The following is a 20214-nucleotide window of genomic DNA, read 5'->3' as shown; positions in this document are numbered from 1 at the left end:
ACCACATAAATATTGATATTTTTCCCATTCCATAAGTGAGTTCTTTTATTCTCAACTAATCTTTTAAACATCATAGAATTCCCAAGTTAAAAAAAAAACTCTGGTTATTGCTTTGCTACAGGTGTATTTGTAGCTTGAGTGGATCCTAATTGAACAATAGTGTCAAGATTCTGTCATTAAAAGTTAGAAAACTCAGTTAAGCAACTCTCTGTATAGAATGATTCATGCTTCACTTTATATGAATTCCTATAGATCAGCGACTGGTCCCCAGGCATCACACAGAGTGTGGAGCACACTAAATAAGTCAGGACGGAGTGTCCTCCGTTCCAAAGGCCCGTGGGCAGGTTTGACAGAACTAGTAATGTCTGTTCTGGCTGCTGATTTTCCATCAAAGGTGGAATGATGCAAGTGAGGCTTTGAAACATAGTTAAGGACATTAAAGAAGATGGTACATTGAGATCTTTCACAGGTTGTGCTGGTCACTATGGGACTGCTGTTGTGATGATTAATTTTATGTGTCAATTTGCCTTGCTCATGAAGGTGCCCAGATATTTGGTCAAGTATTATTCCGGGTGTGTCTGTGACAGTGGTAAGATGAACGTTTGAGTCAGTAGACTGAGGAAAGGAGACTTCCCTCCCCACTATGGGTGGCTTTCATCCAGTCAGTTGAAGGCTTGAATAGAACAAAAAGCCTGATCCTCCTTCAAGTAAAAAGGAACTCCTCCTGCCCAACTGCCTTGAGCTGGGTCATTGGTCTTTCCCTTCTTTTGAACTTAAACTGAAATCCTGGCTTTTCCTGGGTCTTGAGCTTGCTGCTTCCCAGACTGTTGTTTACACCGCTGGCTCCTCCGACTCTCAGGCCTTTGGACTTGGACTGGAACAGCACCATCCGCTGCCCCAGGTCTCCAGGCCTCCAGCTTGCCAACTGCAGATCTTGGGACTTCTCAGCCTCCATAAAGTATGAGCCAACTCCTTATAGCAAATCTCTTTAGAGATTTAGATATGTGTACACATGTATATCTCCATCCTATTGTTCTGTTTCTCTGGAGAATCCTGACTAATGCAGTTGTATTTTCGAGAAAATTAAGGGCAAATGGTTTATTTCTTTCCCAGTACACTGAGGCATGTTGGTCCACTTTTTTTCAGAGCTGAGGTCTCTTATCAAAGAAATCAAGAGGTTCATTTTCAAGGACAAGTTATCAGCTCTGCCTGTCTGTGGGAAAATGATAAGGCTAAAGAAAAGTGAATTCCATCATTGCTTACAATTATTGTAATGGCCACAAAATGTCTACACATAACTGTAGGGAATAAATAGCCCTTCGTCACTTTTTAGTGGGTCTTTCCCATATCCTCATTAGCGCTGAACTCCAAGCTAGAGAAACGAGCGAGCAGAATAATCCGACCCTGGAAGGTCACTTCTTCCATGAACACTTTCCTTGTCTTTCTGAACTGCTTTCCCCACCCAGTGTAAACCATATCCACAGCTAAAGGGGAAAACAGTCTCCCCCACCTCTGATCTTAACATAAGGTTATCTGAAGCCCCCTATGACTCATCACTCCCTACCTACATGACTACTGCAGTTATTACACTAGACATTCTCCTGGTCTGCGTTGTTTTTAACTCAAGATCTCCTAAACATTTCAGTTGCCATGTAACATTTTCCTCTGCACTATTTCACTCTGCCCTCAAACTGATTCATCTACTTTGTCTCATTCTTGGGATTTTACCCATGAATATTTTCAGAGGAAACAAAATTAACTTACCTGTTCTTTCTGTTGTTTTGGTTGAATTCTGATTCTCAGCTGTAAAGGAAAGAAAAGCAAATCACTAAAATTAAATGTTGAATATCAGGTCTGTTCTTAGAATTGTTTCAGGTGGTAAATGGATATAGATCTTAGCTCATTTCTGATGCACTTTTCCTCAAATCATGAAATCATGAGGCTGCATGATCAGAAGAAACTTTAGAACAGAGGTCAGCTAACATTTTTTAAAGGCCAAGTAGTAAATATTTTAGGCTTCGTGGGCCATAAGGCTCTGTAGGGACCACTCAACATTGCCAGTGTAGTGTGTATGCAGCCATACACAGTACCTGATGAATAGGTTTGACCGTGTTCCAATGAAACTTCATTCAGAAAAACAGACAGGGGCTGGATTTGCCTGTGACCCCCAGCTTGTTGAATCCTGCTTTAGAGAACCTGGTACAGGCTTACATCTTGAATACACCAAGATAACACAGACAACTCCAGGCTTTGGTATGTGCCTCATGAGTGGCACTGCCGTGTGTCATATTCCTACTAAAATATCATGCTTCTCCTGAGGAGGAGGATTTAGAAAGTCCCAGACAGATGTCTTTAAAACATAGGGAATTCTTTTAAAGAAAATATAGTCTAGAAGAGCTTTCTACAAGTAAAATCACTTGAGAGAATTATAATCAAAGATCACTTCAGCAACTTTGAGTATATGCCCACGAGCAAGATTTGCTATGTGAAAAATAGAGAAAATAATTTTGAAACAAATAGAAGCCCAATAATGATAGTTTAAAAACATGTTTGCCTCTTTTGTATCTTCACTTGACTGTCCGTCAGCATCTCAAATTTAACATGCCCAGGCAGGGCTCTTGACTGGCATCCTCAACTCTGCCCCTTCCTGGACCTTCGTGGGTCAATTGTCCCCCAGGTGCACAAGCCAAAAAGTAGTGGCCTCTCTTGCTTCTCCTCTTTTTCTCACCCCCATCAGCTCCAGCTTCAAAATATATTCCAAATATGTCTTCTCACCGTTTAATAGGCTACAGTTCATCTAGCACCCATATCTTTCCCCTCAGAATCTGCAGTAGCCACCTAGAGAAATCTTTCTGAATTTAAACTTGGCTGCCCCAATGGCTCCCCATTCTTCTCCTTACTATGGCTGGTAAGTCTTTACATGCTCCTCAATTCATCTCCAACCCTTCAGCCCGTTTCACCCTGTCTCGGGGCCCTTCCTGCCTCAGGCTTCCCTGCTGCTCTTCCTGTGCCTCGCGTGGTCCTCGCAGGCTTACATCCGCTCCTTCTCCCTTTCGGGACTCTGCTCAGATGTCACCACTCACAGAAGTCTTTGCAACCACCTTAGGTAAAGCTGTCTCCTCATATCCCTTCCCACTAGCCCACCATCCTGCTTCATTTGCTCAACAGTACTTTTATTACTACAGTGACATTTGCTTTATTTAAAAATTTTTTTTTGACATCAGAATGTGAGCCCTGTGAGGAGAGGGACCTCTTGTTTTACTCAGAGCCACCATTTCAGGGCCCACCGCCAGGAGGTGGCAAAATAGGTCTCCAGTAAAAACACATGGAATAAACGAATGAGAATAGAAAATAATGATACTAACAAATGAGACTAATTCTACCTACCTGAGTTCAATTGTTAAGGGAAAACGAATGCTCTATTTAAAATTGCTAGCTGGATAATGATAGCTACCATTCTTAAAACAACACATGATCAGTTCCATATATTATTTGCTGATGTCTACCAGAGAGATATTATTATTCCCATTTTGTTCATCTGCAAATATTAGCTAAGAGAAGTGAAACTACTTTCTCAAGAGGGGGGCCACGATTTTAATTTAGGGCTGTTGGTTCTAATGTCCATCTTCTTTTACTAAAATAGACAGCTTTTCCTTCCACTGAATTGTTCCAAATGGAAAGCTTATGTAATTAAGCCCTACTTTTGATAACTAGTGAAAATACTTTTGAACATGCCATAATGCTGTATTTGGAAGATGCAGTTAAAATATTTATCAGCTGCTAGAGGATTAGAATACAAAGAAAATTAAAATCCTTTGTTTCCCTTGTTATTAATATCAGGTCATGACCTTTCTTGCTGATAGACTTCATTGAGAAGGAAAAATTTTTAAACTCACATCAGATAAAACCTTCTGACTATATTTGCATTTTTTCTCAGTCTTCAAAAATGCATAATAATTTTAGACGGACATATCATATAAAACAAAAATAACTATGTCTTAAGATGTAGCTGAATCTTAAAAAAAATATAACATACACCAATTCAAAACCCTTATCTTGACTCCTAAGAGGTCCAGGCTTTTTATATATAAATGAATATATTGTTATCCTGAGGACAAAATACTGCAAATCTTAAATATATAATCAGTACTAGAATATATGCTTTTTCCCTGAAATCAAAGAGATATTATTTTGGCTATAATAAAGTGTTCTCATATGGCATACCACTTACAAATTTGGATTCAGTTCTGCAGATATAAAAGCTAAAAGAGAGGTGAATGCTACAGAATATGGTTAAAATTGTGGGACTTAAAGAAATGTGAAGACATTGGCAACTATTCCTGGTTTTTACCTATAACTTTCATAATACATATGTGTTTTGAGAAAAGTCCAAGCTCTAATCTATAGAGGAAGTGAGTAAGGTCAAATAGCAGACGAGCGTAGTGCACTTCCGTTAACCTGTTCTCAAACTTAGATGTTTAGTAAAGACCAAAACCTTAGTCACAGTGGTTGGCAATTCAAAATCTGTTTGTTGACTTTGATTTTATAATGTGAAATGGAAGTCTTATGAAATGCAAATGGACTTCTAAATTGCTAAACTTTAATCCACATTAATCCAAAGCTAAACTTTACTCAAACAGTTAGCTTCTAAAAAAGAAAGCTTAAACAACTATACAAAAAATAACTTTGCTAAATATTCTTATCTTACAAAGGATATTGTGTTTCTAGCTATATTTAGTTGTATATATGGATGGATGTATATAGTTACACACAGAAAAAATCATTAACAAGTCCAGGAGAAGGAATATATACAGCCCTTCCCACATATAATCTTTCACTGATTTGCTTTAAAATAATTTATTATGACCAATTCAAGTTGTCCCATACACAGTGAGTCCTTGTATGTAAGATTATTTCTGGTTTGGCTAAACTCTGACTTGTGACTAACACTTTGTTATCCTGAGGATTCTTCTTGTATCTGCCCACATGAAATGATACAAACTAATTCAATATCATACGTTATGATTAAGTTCCTAAATGAGGGGAACAGACAAATGGTGCAATTCACAAAAGAAATAATGAGGCTTAGCAACCAGACAAATTAATGTTTTCCAAAGGACAGGATGCAGAGGATTCTGAGAGAGATTCTATATGGCAGTACTGGACAGTGGCATTAAGTAAGATTGAAACACCCAAGGAGAAAGTTACTTTCTTTTCAGCTTTCTTTCAGTTTGATTATTCCAATGAGGAAGTTTCAAAATTTCAGTTTGATGCAAATATATAATTAATACCTACTATGTGCTTATCTTGATCTATTTTTTAAACAAGAATGAGCAAACTTCAAACTCAAAGCCTTGGCAAACCATAAAATCTAGCTAGAATTTAATTTTATTTTGTTTACTGCAGTGGTTTTACAGTTCCTGTTTATCTACGCCAAGTGAAACAAGTCTTTCATTTATGATGGTTTCCTTTTCAAACAAATTTAAGAATAAAAAGTGCCTCAATTTAAAGAAACTTCTAAATAAATAACAGGGCAGATGGTACGCATATCTGGCAAGACTCATTAAGCTGAGGGAAATACTGAGGTAAATCCTGTAGAGGTTCTTGATGGATGGGAGGAATTTGAATAAGCAATTGGAGGGAGAAAAAGGGGAAGAAGAAACAAGGACCACACAAATGAGGAGGGCAGGATGAGAAAAACCCACGCAGTCAAGAGGAAACCTGGCACGATGGGCAACAGGGAGAGAGCCCCTCTGGTTAGAATCCCAGGGTTATTCAGCATGCCGGTCACTGTGTTGTGTTAGAATCATTGAATATCGACTTGTCAAGCATGTGATTTTTGTTGCTAGTACTGTGGAGTCAGTTCCAACTCCTAGTGACCCTGTGGATGGCAGCGCAAACCCCTGACCTTCCAGTACCACATCAGACAATGCTCTGATGCTATTGTTGGGGTTTTCATGGCAAATTTTTTTTGGAGGTGGGTGGCCAGGTCCTCTTTCTTAGTCTGTCTTAGTCTGAAAGCTCCACTGAAACCTGTCCACCATGGGTGACCTGGTGGCAGAGCTTTCAGCATCACAGCCACACGCAACCACCACAGTATGACAACTGACAGACAGGCAGTGTGGTTCCCTGACCAGGAAAGGAACCCACGCTGTGGCAGTGAGAGCGCCAGATCTTAACCACTAGACCACCAAGGATGGCTAAGCATATGATACACCCAATTAAAAGCTAGTTGTTTTCCAATATCTTTAAATACTTTTTTGGAATAGTTGTATCAAGAACAAGTGTGGTATAGTCAAGAGTTTATGGAGTTTGGGGCAGGAAAAACAGTGTTTGAATTTCATCCTTTCAATTTAAGCTTAGCCAAGTTATTTAGTCTTTCTGAACTTGTTTCCTTATTTGTGAAACTGATATCATAAATACCAACATTGCCTGGCTTTTATAAGGATTATTATTAAAAAATAATAGCTAACATTTATTGTGTTTACTTGCCAGACACTATTTTAAGCTTTACATGTTTTATCTCATTTAATCTTCACAAGAATCCTGTAAGGGTATAATCTTATAACTATTTTACAGATGAGGAAACTGAGGCACAGAGAAGTTAAGTGGTTTACCAAAGGCATAGTACAAATAAACGGTTGTGCTATTATTTGAACCTAAGCAATCTGACTTCAGAATTATGATTCATACCAACAAGCTAACTTCCTCTTGGCATGACTGGAGTGCCTAATTTTTATTTTCAGAAGGGTGTGGTGCCTTAAAAAGCACAGGCTTAGGCGTAGGCCATTCTCAGGTTCAGTCAGTAGTGTTTTTAAAATGCCTACTTGGTTATTGTACAATTATTTATACCTTTTGTATAAAAGTAAACTCCATATTAAACTGGGATAAATGATGCAAAAAGGAAAAATGTATGATAAACTATTTAATACATATAAATGTTAACTCCTACTTAATAATCTACTTATTACTTATAAATGTTATTTATTTCTGCCTAACAAAAGCCAGATTTTCCCTTCAAATTTCAAGTCTGCTATCGTATATTCTGTGGCAGCAGAAGCTGTGGCTTGGCAAAACCCTCACAGGTATTTTTATCCAAGTGCCCGCCTTTGTAGAATTATATATCGGCACTTTGTCCATCGCAATTTGCCTTCTGCCTATAATGTTCTTCCACATTTTCTCCTTGGCCAAGTGAGAATTCACCAAAGAGAGAAAGAGCAATAGTCTCTCCTTCCAGTGGAACTAGTCTCTTACAATGGGCACCACGCCTGCTTACAAATCTGGCTATAGGAACCTGGATGACTAGACTCAGAGAGAGTCACATTTTAAGCCAATAGCAGAAATAGGGAACTCAGGAAGAGGAGAAAATTTGTAGTTTTACAACAGAGTTTTGCACTCAATCCCTTTACAGTTTCGATATTAGAGAGTGGGGACTCCTGTGATTGACATTTCCTTTGAATCCACCCCCTGCCGCCCCACCCACACCCCTGTGCCCAGAGGAGTAATCCTGCATATAGACAATGACGATGAATGGATGACGAATGTAGGTGCAGTAAACGTAGATTCAGGACTTGGTCTGGAGTGGGTTAAATGGTGACCCTCCCCCATGAAAAGGTTATGTGCACCTGGAACTTGTGAATGTGACCTTATTGGTGAAAGGATCTTTGCAGTCGTAATTAAGTTAAGGATCTCGAGAGGAGATCATTCTAGATTAGGATGGGCCCTATACACAAGTGTCTTTATGAGAAGAGAAGACAGCATCAGAGGAGGTACAGAGGAGAGGGCTATGTGAAGACAGTGGCAGGGATTATAGTGATGCATCTACAAACCATGGAACCAGAGGATGCTGGCCACTCCCAAAGGCTGGGAGGTGTGCCAGGCATGCAGATGCCCTCCAAAAGATTTTTAGTGACTAAATTAATTTATTGATTAATTCCAAATGACCTCATTTCTTTAACTATAAAATCAGAACACTAAATTCATGAGGACTTCTACCGTAAAAATTCTAGGATTCTAGAAATTTGTCTTCTGCAGGCAGAATAAAAGAGTAAAACAGGAGAAATACATACAACTTTGAGAGAATGGGAAACAATTAAAAAGAGATGTTTTGAGGACATGCTTCTTTTTTGATCTACATTCCACCTTTCTAGGGAGTAAAGCAATAAACTTCACTAACTGTCCTCTACTCTAAAGCCAGTCTGCACTTGAGATGATGTGCCACAGTGGCATCTGAGGACCCAGTGCCTACATGTGTAAGGAGGGGGATGAATCTTCAGTGTTCAACCGTCCCCTACCAGTAGATGGTTTTGTTCTCTTTCTGTCGCTCTGTGTTGGCTCCACTAAATCTGAATGTTGCCGTGTGTGAGGGATGGAGATGGAGGGGAGCATTGCTCTGCTCACCAGGAATCTGGGCTGGCTCCTAGCTCCATCATGCACAAAGGGAAATGTGTGCAAGCTCATTCTATCAAGTGGGGACCATGCTAAGCAGGAAACACTTTGGGGAACGAGAGAGATCTGGGGAGCGATGGCTGCCCAAGGAATGAGTTTTACAACAAAATATCTAAAGTACTTAGTATAGAACTGGTTAATCAATCTGCAAATGCAAAGGGAAGCAGTAAATACCCTTATTTCATTATCCTGCTTTCCAGGGTGTTTCATTTTTCAAGAAATGGCTTTGTGGGTGTATTTTTTTAAAACTACTTGGAAGAAAGCCACTTTAAACTGTGTTTAGAAGCTAAATAAATACAATAGTCCCCAAAACTGAGAAGCAGAAGGCATTTTGCTGCATGAATCAAAGTAAAATTAAGTCTTAAGTGACTCATGGGGCTGACCACACACTTCTACATAAGTGCTAACTTTAATAAACCATGCTCCCTCAATGACATTTTCATCATCAGTCACTGAATGGGTGGGTGTTAGTGCAGAATACAAATTATTTGAGCTTAATCTTCAAGTGCTACACATTTTGCAGATGCATGTTTACTTTTATTCTTGTTTGTATTCAGGGCAATCACGTTATGTGATGGATGGGGTTTCAGTTGGCTAAAGGTACCTTTCAGACCTACTGTGCCTACAAAGTAGATTCTACTCATCAGAAGCCAAAAAATTACCACAGTGAAATATTATTCATATGAAGGGGAAATGACTCTTCAAAGTCCTCTATGTTGTGATCGTCTCATTAAATAAAATTATTAGTTTACAATTATTGTATGAAATTTGACTCCTTCTATATAACCTTCTTTATGTTGCGCTTAAGATGATTAGAATAAAAATGGAGAAAATGAAAGTTCCTGATGTGTTTCTGGACAAGACTGGGTCTTGGACATCCACAGTTCCCGCCCGCCATCTCTTCCTACCTCAGAGGTCTCCCAAGAAGAGACTTCGAGACTATGAATCATTCGTAGCTGCTTCTTATTAAGGACTGTGGACATGCCAAAAGGCATCCATTATTTATAATGAACAGTATCTGAGAAGGCTGTTATGGCAGATCACTCACTTTCCTAGTCAGGATATTTTGACTAGAAGTACAGATTACTTCATATCATGGAAGCCAGGCTGCGGGAAGTGCTTTCTGTGAAGATACATGTGGACTGGAATTGGAAAGCTGTCACAAGTCAGGGGAGCTATAGTTCCTGCTCCTCTCTCTGTCTCTCATGAACAACTTAATCTTGTTCATGGGGTCTCTCATCTCCCCACATATTCTGTCCCTTCTTCTCTATCAACTCTACTTACTCTTAGTATCTACTTCCTTACGCCGTAGGCATACACAGGGATCACCATGACTGTCTCAGACTCACTTTACTAAAATCTTGCTGCTTCAGTTCCCACAGCTAATCATTTTTTGTTTGTTTGTTTGAGTTTACTAGTTCAGATTACCCACAAAAGAAATTTAATTGGCCTTGTTCAACATTTTCTTTTCTTTTTTTCTTTCTTTCTTCTTTTTTTGGTGAGGAAGACTGTCCCTGAGCTAACATCCATGCCAGTCTTCCTCTATTCTTTGTATGTGGGATGTTGCCACAGCATGGCTTGATGAGTGGTGTGTAGGTCCATGCCCGGGATCTGAAACCACGAACCTCTGGCCACTGAAGCAGAGCACACAGACCCAACCACTACGCCACTGGGCCAGACCTTTTCCTTTGTTTTTAAATAAAGCTTTATAAGGAAATTCACACTAAATGTAGTCATTTTAAGTATACAACTCAAGAAATTTTAGTAAATCTATAGTTGTGCAACATCACTATAATCCAGTTTTGGAACATTTTCATCAACACAAAAAATTGCTTGAGGTTTTTGCAGTCAATCCCCAGTCCCACCTCCAGGTTTAGGCAAACACTTATCTGCTTTTTGTCCCTATAAAAATATCCATTCTGAATATTTCCTGTAAACAGAATCATAGAATATGTTGTGTTGTGTGAAAGGCTTCTTTCACTGAGCATGTGTTTCTGAGGTTTATAGTGCTACAGGATATATTAGTATTTTGCTCCTTTAAATTGAGCAGTATTCCATTGTATGGATATCTCATGTTTTGGAATATTCCAAACTCATTCCAAATGGAAAATCCAATGAGATATTCCATTTCACCAGTTCCTGGACATTTTGGATTGTTTTCAGTGTGACTATTATGAATAATGCTACTATTAATATTCATTATGTCAATAACACCCTGTCTTTATTACTATAGCTTTAGAATAAGTTTTGAAAATGGGTTGTGTAAGTCCTCCAACTTTGTTCTTCTTTGTCAAAAGCATTTTGACTCTTCTATGTCCTTTCTACTTCCATATACATTTTAGGATCAGCATATAAATTTCTAAAAAGAATCTTGCTATGATTCTGATAAGGTTTGCATTGACTAGATTAATCAATTATTTATCAACATGGGAAGAACTGCCATTTTAAAATATTGAGTCTTTCAATCCATGAATATGTAACATCTCTTCATTTATTTAGGTATTTAATTTCTCATAGAAATGTTTTGTAGTCACTGTAAAAATCTTGCACTTCTATTGTTAAATTTATATTTTATTCTTTCTGATGCTATTGTGAAAGGCATTAATTTTCAAATTTTATTTTTGGATTGTCATTGCTAACATATAGAAATATGATTCATTTTTGTATATCTTGTAACCTGTAATATGAAATACTCTTTATTAGTTCTAGTAATTTTCTTAGGGATTCTTTGGATTTTCTACACAGATGGTGTAGTCTGCTAAGAAAAACTGTTTTACTTTTTCCCAATCTAGATAAATGGATATATCTGCCTGTCCACCTATCTTGCCATCTAGCTACCATCTTATTGCACTATCTAAAACCTTTGGTTATAATTTTGAACAGAAATGGTAAAAATGGACATCTTTCCTGTGTTCCAAATCTTAAGAGAAAAGCATGAAGTGTTTCATTATTAAATATGATGTTTGCTGTATGCTTTTTTATAGATGTCTTTTATCAGTTTCAGGAAGTTACATTTTATTTCTAGTTCATTGAAAGTCTTATTTATGAGTGGATTTTAAATTTTGTTAAGTGCTCTCTCTGCATCTACTGATTCTACTAATATGGTGTATGACATTACTTGATTTTTATATGTTAAACCAAACTTGCATTCCTGGATAAATCCCATTTGTTCATGTTTTCTATCCCTTTTATATGTTTCTAAATTTGGTTTGCTAATATTTTCTTAAGGCTATTTGCATCTATGCTCATGAATGATATTGGTCTGCAGTTTTCTTTACTTGTTTTTTCTTTTCATTCTTTTCTAGCTTTTCTATCAGAATAATACTGGCCTCAGATAATTACCTGTGCAGTGTTGCCTCCTCCTCTACTTCCTGAAAGGGTTTGAGAAGAATTGATATTACTTCTTTTGAAAATATTTTATTGAATTCACAATTGAAGCCATCCTTCTTGGAGATTTCTTCATGGGATCATTTTACATTTCTAATGCAATGTCTTTGTTCTTGGTCTTTTCAGACTTCCTCTCTTCTTAAGTTAGTTTTGGAAATTTCTTTCTTTCTAAGAATTTTCCCATTTCATCAAAGTTGTCTAATTGGTTGGCCAAGCTCACCTTTTGTGCCAGGCAGCATCATAGGCTTAACCTTGAATTGATCTTCCTTGGTGCCCACCCATTTGTGCTATGAAGGGACAGAGTATCAGTGTACAAAGCAAAGTTGTCAAGTGATTGTCCCACTTGGTGGAGTCTAGGAGAGAATATAGGTGGGGCATGGTTCTTTGGTAGCTGCGGGTTGAAAAACATTCTGAGTCAAATTCTCTCCAACATGCTAGTTTCCCATACATACATTTCAGCACAAATTCTTATACTTACTCTTGTTGTGGGAACTTTGTAATGTTGAAACAGCATCAGAAACTGGAAGACTTGTAACTGTTGTATTTGTAGTGATGAACTCCCCCTTCGTGACACTGGTTGTGGCTTCTAATTATGTAAAAAGAATGCACAGCCATTAGGAATGTAACCAATCACTAGATAGTTTCATTACTATTAATAATAACATCAGTTACAACTTGAAGACTAGTTATTGAAAATCTTCTGATCAAGATTTAGAAATCCAGCATTTTGATGTCTACTTTTGTTGATCCACTTAATTACATTAAAGAAAATGGAAGGACAGCAGACTCTCCTATATGCCTGCTATAGGTTATTTCATTTGCTTATAACAGTAATCTTATAAATTAAGTAATAATTATGATCATAATTTTTATATATAAGACTCACAAGAGTTAAATAATTTCGCCACAGTCACAAAACTTTAACAGCAGAGAGCCAGGATCTGAATCCAAGCTTTTCTGATGCAAAAATTAGTCACTCAGCTACCCCAGAAAGGGAGTGGTAAAGAAGGGGTAGTAGTTGAAGATGATGCCATGGTTCCTATGCTGCCAGGGAAAGAATTTTCACGTAGGTGGAACAGCCAGCAGGAGCGGGATAACAGGAAGTACGTAGAATAAACTATTAATTATACTTAGTTCATTTTTTGAAAAAAAAACCCACGAAAATTAACAACAAAGGAAAGATAAGCTGAGCTTTCAAAAATAACGTTGGAATATGACTAATTGAAACAATCCATATTTGCACAAATATTATAAAAACAAAATGATAAATGCCCTTCAGTTTTTTCAAAGTTCAGCATGGCAAACATTGAATTAGCAAAGAAAAGACAGGTAGGCCAGTTACTGCATGCTTAGTGTTAACTAGATACGTTATTAGCTGGGGATGGGGACAAGTCAGTTTAATAGATTCCTATCACAAACTAGGCTGGAAGCCTGAGTTGCTAGTGTCTTTCAGAAGCGCCAATCAGCTTCCATTCTATGGCAGCAAGCATCTATCATGTAATGCAAATTCTTAGTGAAGTTGAGAGATTCATGCTGGAGAAGTTGACAGTTTGCAAGAAGATCTCATAGATAGAAGTAAATATGTCTTCAGGCAAAAAAAACCCCTCAGGAATTGGTATGCAAAAAATATATAATATAGATTCAAATATAGGCTACAGCATTAACACCACATTTGAGAAGGAAAGAGTGGGAATGAACACAAACTTCAGAGGCATTTTGAAGTATTAAGTTGAGAGGGAGTTACTTGAGGAAATAAAGAAATATCTTACTGGAGCAGGAAAGAAGAAATTGATGTTTGTGATAACATAGAAGTACGAAAGTTCACCTATGGTGCAGAATCTCAACACTCGAGGATGGAGGAATGTGTAGGGGTAAAGATTTTGCTTCTCACTGGAACTTCAAGAACATATGCTTGGAAAACATCAGAAAATCTCTGGAGAAGAATTTTTCTGCTGAGCTAAAATTGGAGACCATGAAAGAGCTATCCTGATGGCCTAAAGATCCCTCAGTATAAAGCAGGCTCCAACAGTCTTGGTGATGGAAAAGAGAATATATGGCTAAGAAAGATGTGGGGAGCTTCCAGGTCAGAAAAATACAAAGAGAAGAGCAGAATAATGGAAACACTGGGGATACAATGCCTCAGATTTTGCTTAGAGAATTGCCTATTAATAATGTGAAATATACTTCACAAATGAGAGTAGAATTAGAGCCCGCAGTCAATTCAGGACAGATGGTCTACTACACAGTGTTAGTTAGGTAATGGAAGGAATCTTGAATGTTTTAAAGGTAATCAAAATATATTTAAATATACATGGTGGACCTAAAATGAATAGGATGAAAGATGCGAATACTAATGCTGCCACAGCCACAAATTTTCCAATTTCATTAGTATACTGAAATGTTTCAAATCTTAGTCTCAGGAGAGAAGAAAATGGGTGATGGACATTTATTAAGATATAAGAATCCTAGTCTTGTATTGACATCATGTTTGGAAAATTTTCCTGATTGCACTTTGGGTTCACACACAGTAGATTCAGGACTCCTGCCTGGAAGTGATTGACACCTCAAACAAAAATGAAACCAATCTTAAAGCCTCTCTTTAAACTTATATGATTTGCTCTTTCGGTTTTTCTGTCTGGCCATTTTTCCCCAGATAACACTATGTATCTGCTTTGGTCTAAAGCCACAAATTACACTGCAAGTCTAGGTAATAATATATGTATTAGGTTTGACACAAACATTATTTTGCTTGAGAAATAATATTTAAATTGCAACATCAACTTGTGTTTTTGAAATTCATGTCCTTTTAAGTCTCAGAATTTTGGCATAGGTGGAATGAATGAAGGACAAAATATGAAGAAATTTTAAACCATATTTTACTTGGAATAGGGAGAATCTAACACAAGAGGTGCTGGAGAGAGCAGCATCCGTACAGAGCGAAAGTGCAGAGAAGAGATCTTGACTCCAACCAAATCCTCGAGTGAGGCCCATTGGCTAGAATTGAGCAGAATGCATATGAGGCAGAGGGGCTGTTTTATAGTTGTCTTGGAATTATTAAAGTGAGAATCATTTTGAATATTTTGGGAGGAAGCAATAAATGTGGACATTAATTATATCAGGAATTTAAGGCATGTTTACAAGAGGTTGATTTGAGACAGAGGGCTTCTGGAGCTGAACTGTTCAAGGAAGGGGATTAAGCACATTTGTTCTTTTGGAATGAAATGATTTCAATTGCACTATGGCTTGATCTAACACACAGAGCAAAAGCTTCTGGTCTGGTCACTCTGTCTTCAGAAATAGACTATGGGGTAAGCGATTTTTTGACAAAGTTAGCATTTACTAAAACATAAGCTAAGAACACTGGCACTGTGGTATGTTATTCGGTTTTATGTTTAAAAAACACATTTTCATAGTCAAATTATTTGGAGCTGCATAGATTTTTTAAAAAGTCAAATGGATGTCTTTGTGTTAGGATTACTAAGATTTTAGAAAAATGTTACTGTGCTTTGTAAAACCCTAGGAGGGTGGTATTTTCTAAAGCAATTGCCCAAGGACCTCCATTCTCAGGGATCATTTTATGGACTTAAGCTGCATAGAAATTCTTTACCTGTGACATATTCGGGGTAGTCTGGGACAAACAATTAAATTAAGTGACTTTTGGCATAATATTAAAGAGCTACTCATAGAAATATTGCGAGGAGCCTAAGTGTTTCTACAAATAGTCCTGGGGAGATGTGTCAGCAGTGGCAAAGACTGGAAAGAAAGTTCTTAAGGTTTTTTTCTTTGGGGGGGGGGGGGTTGGTTTTTTGCTGAGAAAGATTCACCCTGAGGTAATATCTGTTGCCAAGCTTCCTTTTTTTGCTTGAGGAAGATTTGCCCTGAGCTAATATCTGTGCCAATCCTCCTCTATCTTGTATATGGGTTGCCGCCACAGCATGGCCACCAACAAGTGGTGTACGTCCACCCCCGGGAACCATGCTTGGGCCACCAAAGTGGAGTGTAACAAACTCAACCACTAGGACGTGGGGCCAGCCCCTGGAAACTTGTTAAGGTTTTGCCCAGATTTTTCTGATCTCCTCCCTCGGAGTGAAAAGCAATACCCCAGGATGTAAAGAAGTTTAAATGCTAAGCCCAAGAGAAAAAAAAAGATGTGAAAGAGCACAGGCCAAACACTTGAACAATTCTAGGAGAACTTAAGACTACCTTTCCTCCAGTCTGTCACTCCCGAGGAAGAAGAACTCAGATAACGGAAGCAGGCTATAAGGAAGACCCAAATATTCTGAAGAGAACAAATGGTGGAGGTGGAGGAATGTAGGTACAGCAGGACTACAGCTTTCAGTGGGAGACAAGAAGAGGAGAGAGTTTTATTTCTATATGACTTTTATATTTCCTTTTTCCCCCATATTATTTAGATGGTTGGTTAAGTTAGGAATTAAGGACCCCTTGGAACTACATGTTTATCAATGCTCTCCCTCCTGCAAAACCAACCAGGACCTGGGTATAACCCCAGAGAAAATGAGCCAGAGCAGATTACCGAGCTCCCTGCTGCGTAGCCATGGTCAACAGGATGCGTAGGTGTCTGCAGACCTATCCATGAGCTAACTCAGTTTATCAAGGTAGGTTCATATAGGAATGTGGGACTGATCCCAGGCTAGGAATAAAGTTATACCTATATTTAGGGTGGCTGTTTGCATATATACTGCAGAAATCAAGTGGGTTGGGATAGTTTGGTGACCTCAGAGAGGCCTGTTAATTTGGAATTCATTTTCAATCCCTCTGCTCTTTCTTAGAGACTTCATTAACAAACAGATGTTGACTTTCCACTTCCTTAGAATCTATTTAGCAGTGTTTTTTGGAGTCAGACCAAATATTGGTAGGGGCTTCTCCTTTATTGTCTCAGACCTACTTATCCACAAGTTCTTACGTATCAGTGCATAATTAGCAACAGTGCTCATTGGGATTTTAAAAGCTTCTGGAACATTTGAGCTCCCCTTTTGAAAACCAGAGTTCACAAGCACCAATCAAGTGGCTCCCAGGTCAGGCGGTGGGTGAAAAAGAATTGCTTTGTTTGTTTTCTTGTCATAGAATGTACACTGATGTTATATTTTACTGTGAACAGAATTTAAATCAACATGACAATACCATTGTTTCAGGAATTTTTAGCTCTTCTGCTGATACTCTAAGGGCTCAGTGGGGTGCCTCACAGACTAGGCTTCATGGTCAGAGAAACGGGTAGAAGTCCACTCTGTCCACACACACCACCCCAACACTGCCTCAAGCCGAGCAGTTCAACTTCTATTGTTTGGTATATTGGTATTTCAGATTTCTCATGAGATTTTATAGGGAAATGTCTCTGCTGATTAATAATTGCTTAACTTAATAATGAGGGTCTCAAAATGGTAACCTTGCATATCCACACTACAAGTAAGATGAAGAGTGTCAGAGTAGGCAGAAATAACAAGATCGACTGTTATTGTGAAATTCATATGCTGATAATGTTCCTACACTATACTCAAAAATGGCCTTTCCCCTGGACTTACTTTTACTCTTTTCTAAACACAATTCTAACAAGTTTGTTTTGTGTATATGTGTTTTCCACTTAAAGGAGCAACTTAAAAGAAATAACCATCCATAGCAGACCAGCAATCTCACTAAAGGGATACTTTGAAAGCAGGGAAAGAACAAAGACATATACCAAAAATAGAAAAGAAATGCAAAAAGTTACAGAACTTGGTGATCATTTTGTGCAGGAAGAAAAAAATGCCATATAAGTTTTGCTAATACTTGAAGGGCTCACTATTTAATAGCCAAATGTAATAATTGAGATTAAAATAATAACACAAATTCATTAAGAAATAGTTGATTATGAATTAGTTAAGTGGAGAGAAAAGTTTGAAGTTAAAGGACCAGGTTTCAAACTCTAAATTGTTATTACGAATTTTGTCCTTTTTTTGTTGTCATTTAATCTCTCTGAAACTCAGTTTCTCCATCTTTAAATAATAACATTTAAATAGCATTTTTAAAACAGTCTTTTAAACATGATAATAGATTACCTAAAACGAGAGCCAAATGCACTATTGTAAAAATAGTACTCAGAAGAAACTGCAAAGTACTTGCAAGTCATGCTTAGTATGCTCTGCCTAATGAGGCAAAGATATCTACGATACAGTTTAGAATAGTCTCCATACCATTTATTTTTTAAATGTAATTTAATTTAATTTTACAATTGGATGCTTAAAGGGCTTAACTTTGTGATAGGTAGTAAATATACTGAAGAGGAAAAAATAATTTTTTAAAACATGATGGGAAGAAATTCATAAATATGTATAAATTAAACAATATACTCCTAAATAATCAAGGGATCAAGGAATAAGTCACAAGAGATATTAGAAAACATTTTGAGATGAATGAACATGGAAACAAAACATACCAAAGTTTATGGGATGTAGCAAAAGCAGCACCTATATTAAAAAAGAAGAAAGATCTCAAATCAATATCTTACCACGCCAACTTAAGAATTTAGAAAAAGAAGAGTGAACTAAACCCAAAGCAAGCTGAAGGAAAGAAATAGTAACGATTAGAGAGGAAAGAAATAAAATAGATAATAGAAAAGCAATAGAGAAATCAATAAAATAAAAAGTTAGTTCTTTGAAAAGATTAATAAAATTGACAAACCTTTAGTTAGACTGACAAAGAAAAAAAGAGGATGCAAATTACTAAAATCATGAATGAAAGAGGACATGTTACTACTATCCTTACAGAAATAAAAAGGGTCTAAGGAAATGCTGTGAACAATTGTATGCCAACAAATTAGATAACCTAGATGAAATGGACACATTCCTTGGAAATCACCAACTACCCAAACTGAGTCAAGAAGAAATAGAATATCTGAATAGACCTTCAATAAGCAAAGAGATTGAGTTAGTAATCAAAAACTTTTCATAAAGAAAAGCCTGGGAGTAGATGGCTTCACTGGTAAATTCTACCAAATGTTTAAAGAATAATTACCATTAATTTCTTCACAAACTCTTCCAAAAATTCATAGAGAAGGGAACACTTCCCACTTCATCCTGTAAAGCTAGTATGAACCTGATACCAAAATCAGACAAAGATATCACAAGAAAACTACAAACTTATATCTCTTATGAATATAGACACAAAACTTCTTAACAAAATAATACAAACCAAATCCAGCAACATTAAAAAGCATTACACACCAAGATCAAGTGAGATTTACCTGAGGAATGCAAGGTTGGTTCAACATACAGAAATTAATGTCATACGCCATATTAATAAAATAAGGGATAAAAATCACACAATAATCTCAATATATTGAGAAAAGGCATATGACAAAATCCAACACCCTTGCATGATAAAAACACTCAACAAACTAGTAACAGAAGAGGACTTCTTCAACCTGATAAAGATCATCTATGAAAAACCCACAATAGCATGATATTTAATGGTGAGAGACTGAAAGCATTCCACCATAATTAGGAACGAGACAAAGATGCTCCCTTTACCACTTCTATTCAGTATTGTACTGGAGGTTCTAGCCAGGGCAAATAGACAAGAAAAATCAAATAAAAGGCATCCAACAAATGAGTTCAATAAGATGGCAGGATACTAAGTAAGTTGAAGGCAATTCAGAAGAAGCAAATGCAGAAAAAGCTCTGCCTAAAGGCAGGATATAATAAATTCTCCTTTTACTGGAGACAGACTGTTATGAGCCAGAGAAGACACCAGAGGAATGTGCACGAAAACTTTATTTCACTAGTTTCCTTCCATATATTTACCTTCCCTCAGTTTGCTGCCCTTGGAAGCCTAAACTGCTTTCCTTTGTCCTGTCATTTCTCTACATATTTATCGTTCTTTGTCAATGCTATATAAGCCGAAATTCTAAGCCACCATTTTGAGTCACTCTTTGTTTAGGTGTCTCACGTGAGGCACATGTTAATAAACTGTGTGCTTTTCTCTTGTTAATGTCTTTTTGTTAAAAAGTCCCAGCTGAAAACCTAAGATGGGGACAAGTAAAGTTTTGCCACCTCTACATGACAATAGAAAATATAGGTACATTTTGCTTCATCAAAATTAGAGATTTTAGTGCTTCAAAGGATACCATCAAGAAAATGAAAAGACAACCTAAAGAATGGTAGAAAATATTTGCAAATTATCTATTTGATAAAGATCTAGCTTCCAAAATATTAAAAAATCCTCTTAGAGCTCAACAATAAAAAGACAAATAGCCCAATTTCTAAAAAATGAATAGACATTTCTCCAAAGAAGATATACAAATGGCCGACAAGCACATGAACAGATGCTCAACATCGTTGGTCATTAGGGAAATGTAACTCAAAACCACAGTCAGCCACCATTTCA

At 37.3% G+C, this 20214-nt stretch overlaps 1 protein-coding gene across 3 annotated transcripts in view; it reads right to left on the bottom strand.

The window, feature by feature from the left end:
- Window positions 1-20214, bottom strand: part of EMCN (endomucin) — a 119337-nt gene that overhangs the window by 57261 nt on the left and 41862 nt on the right. For all 3 annotated transcript variants that reach the window (XM_046656385.1, XM_046656384.1, XM_046656386.1), the window contains 2 exons: window positions 12314-12421; window positions 1765-1803 (listed from right to left, as the gene is read on the bottom strand). In XM_046656385.1, the coding sequence (XP_046512341.1) occupies window positions 1765-1803; window positions 12314-12421 (147 nt within the window). The remainder of the gene's footprint in view (window positions 1-1764; window positions 1804-12313; window positions 12422-20214) is intronic.

This window comes from Equus quagga, chromosome 3 (genome assembly GCF_021613505.1).
Source record: "Equus quagga isolate Etosha38 chromosome 3, UCLA_HA_Equagga_1.0, whole genome shotgun sequence".
In the NCBI taxonomy this organism is placed as follows: Eukaryota; Metazoa; Chordata; class Mammalia; order Perissodactyla; family Equidae; genus Equus; species Equus quagga.
The sequence above is the reverse complement of the archived record's forward strand: the minus strand, read 5'-3'. Positions and strand labels throughout refer to the sequence as shown.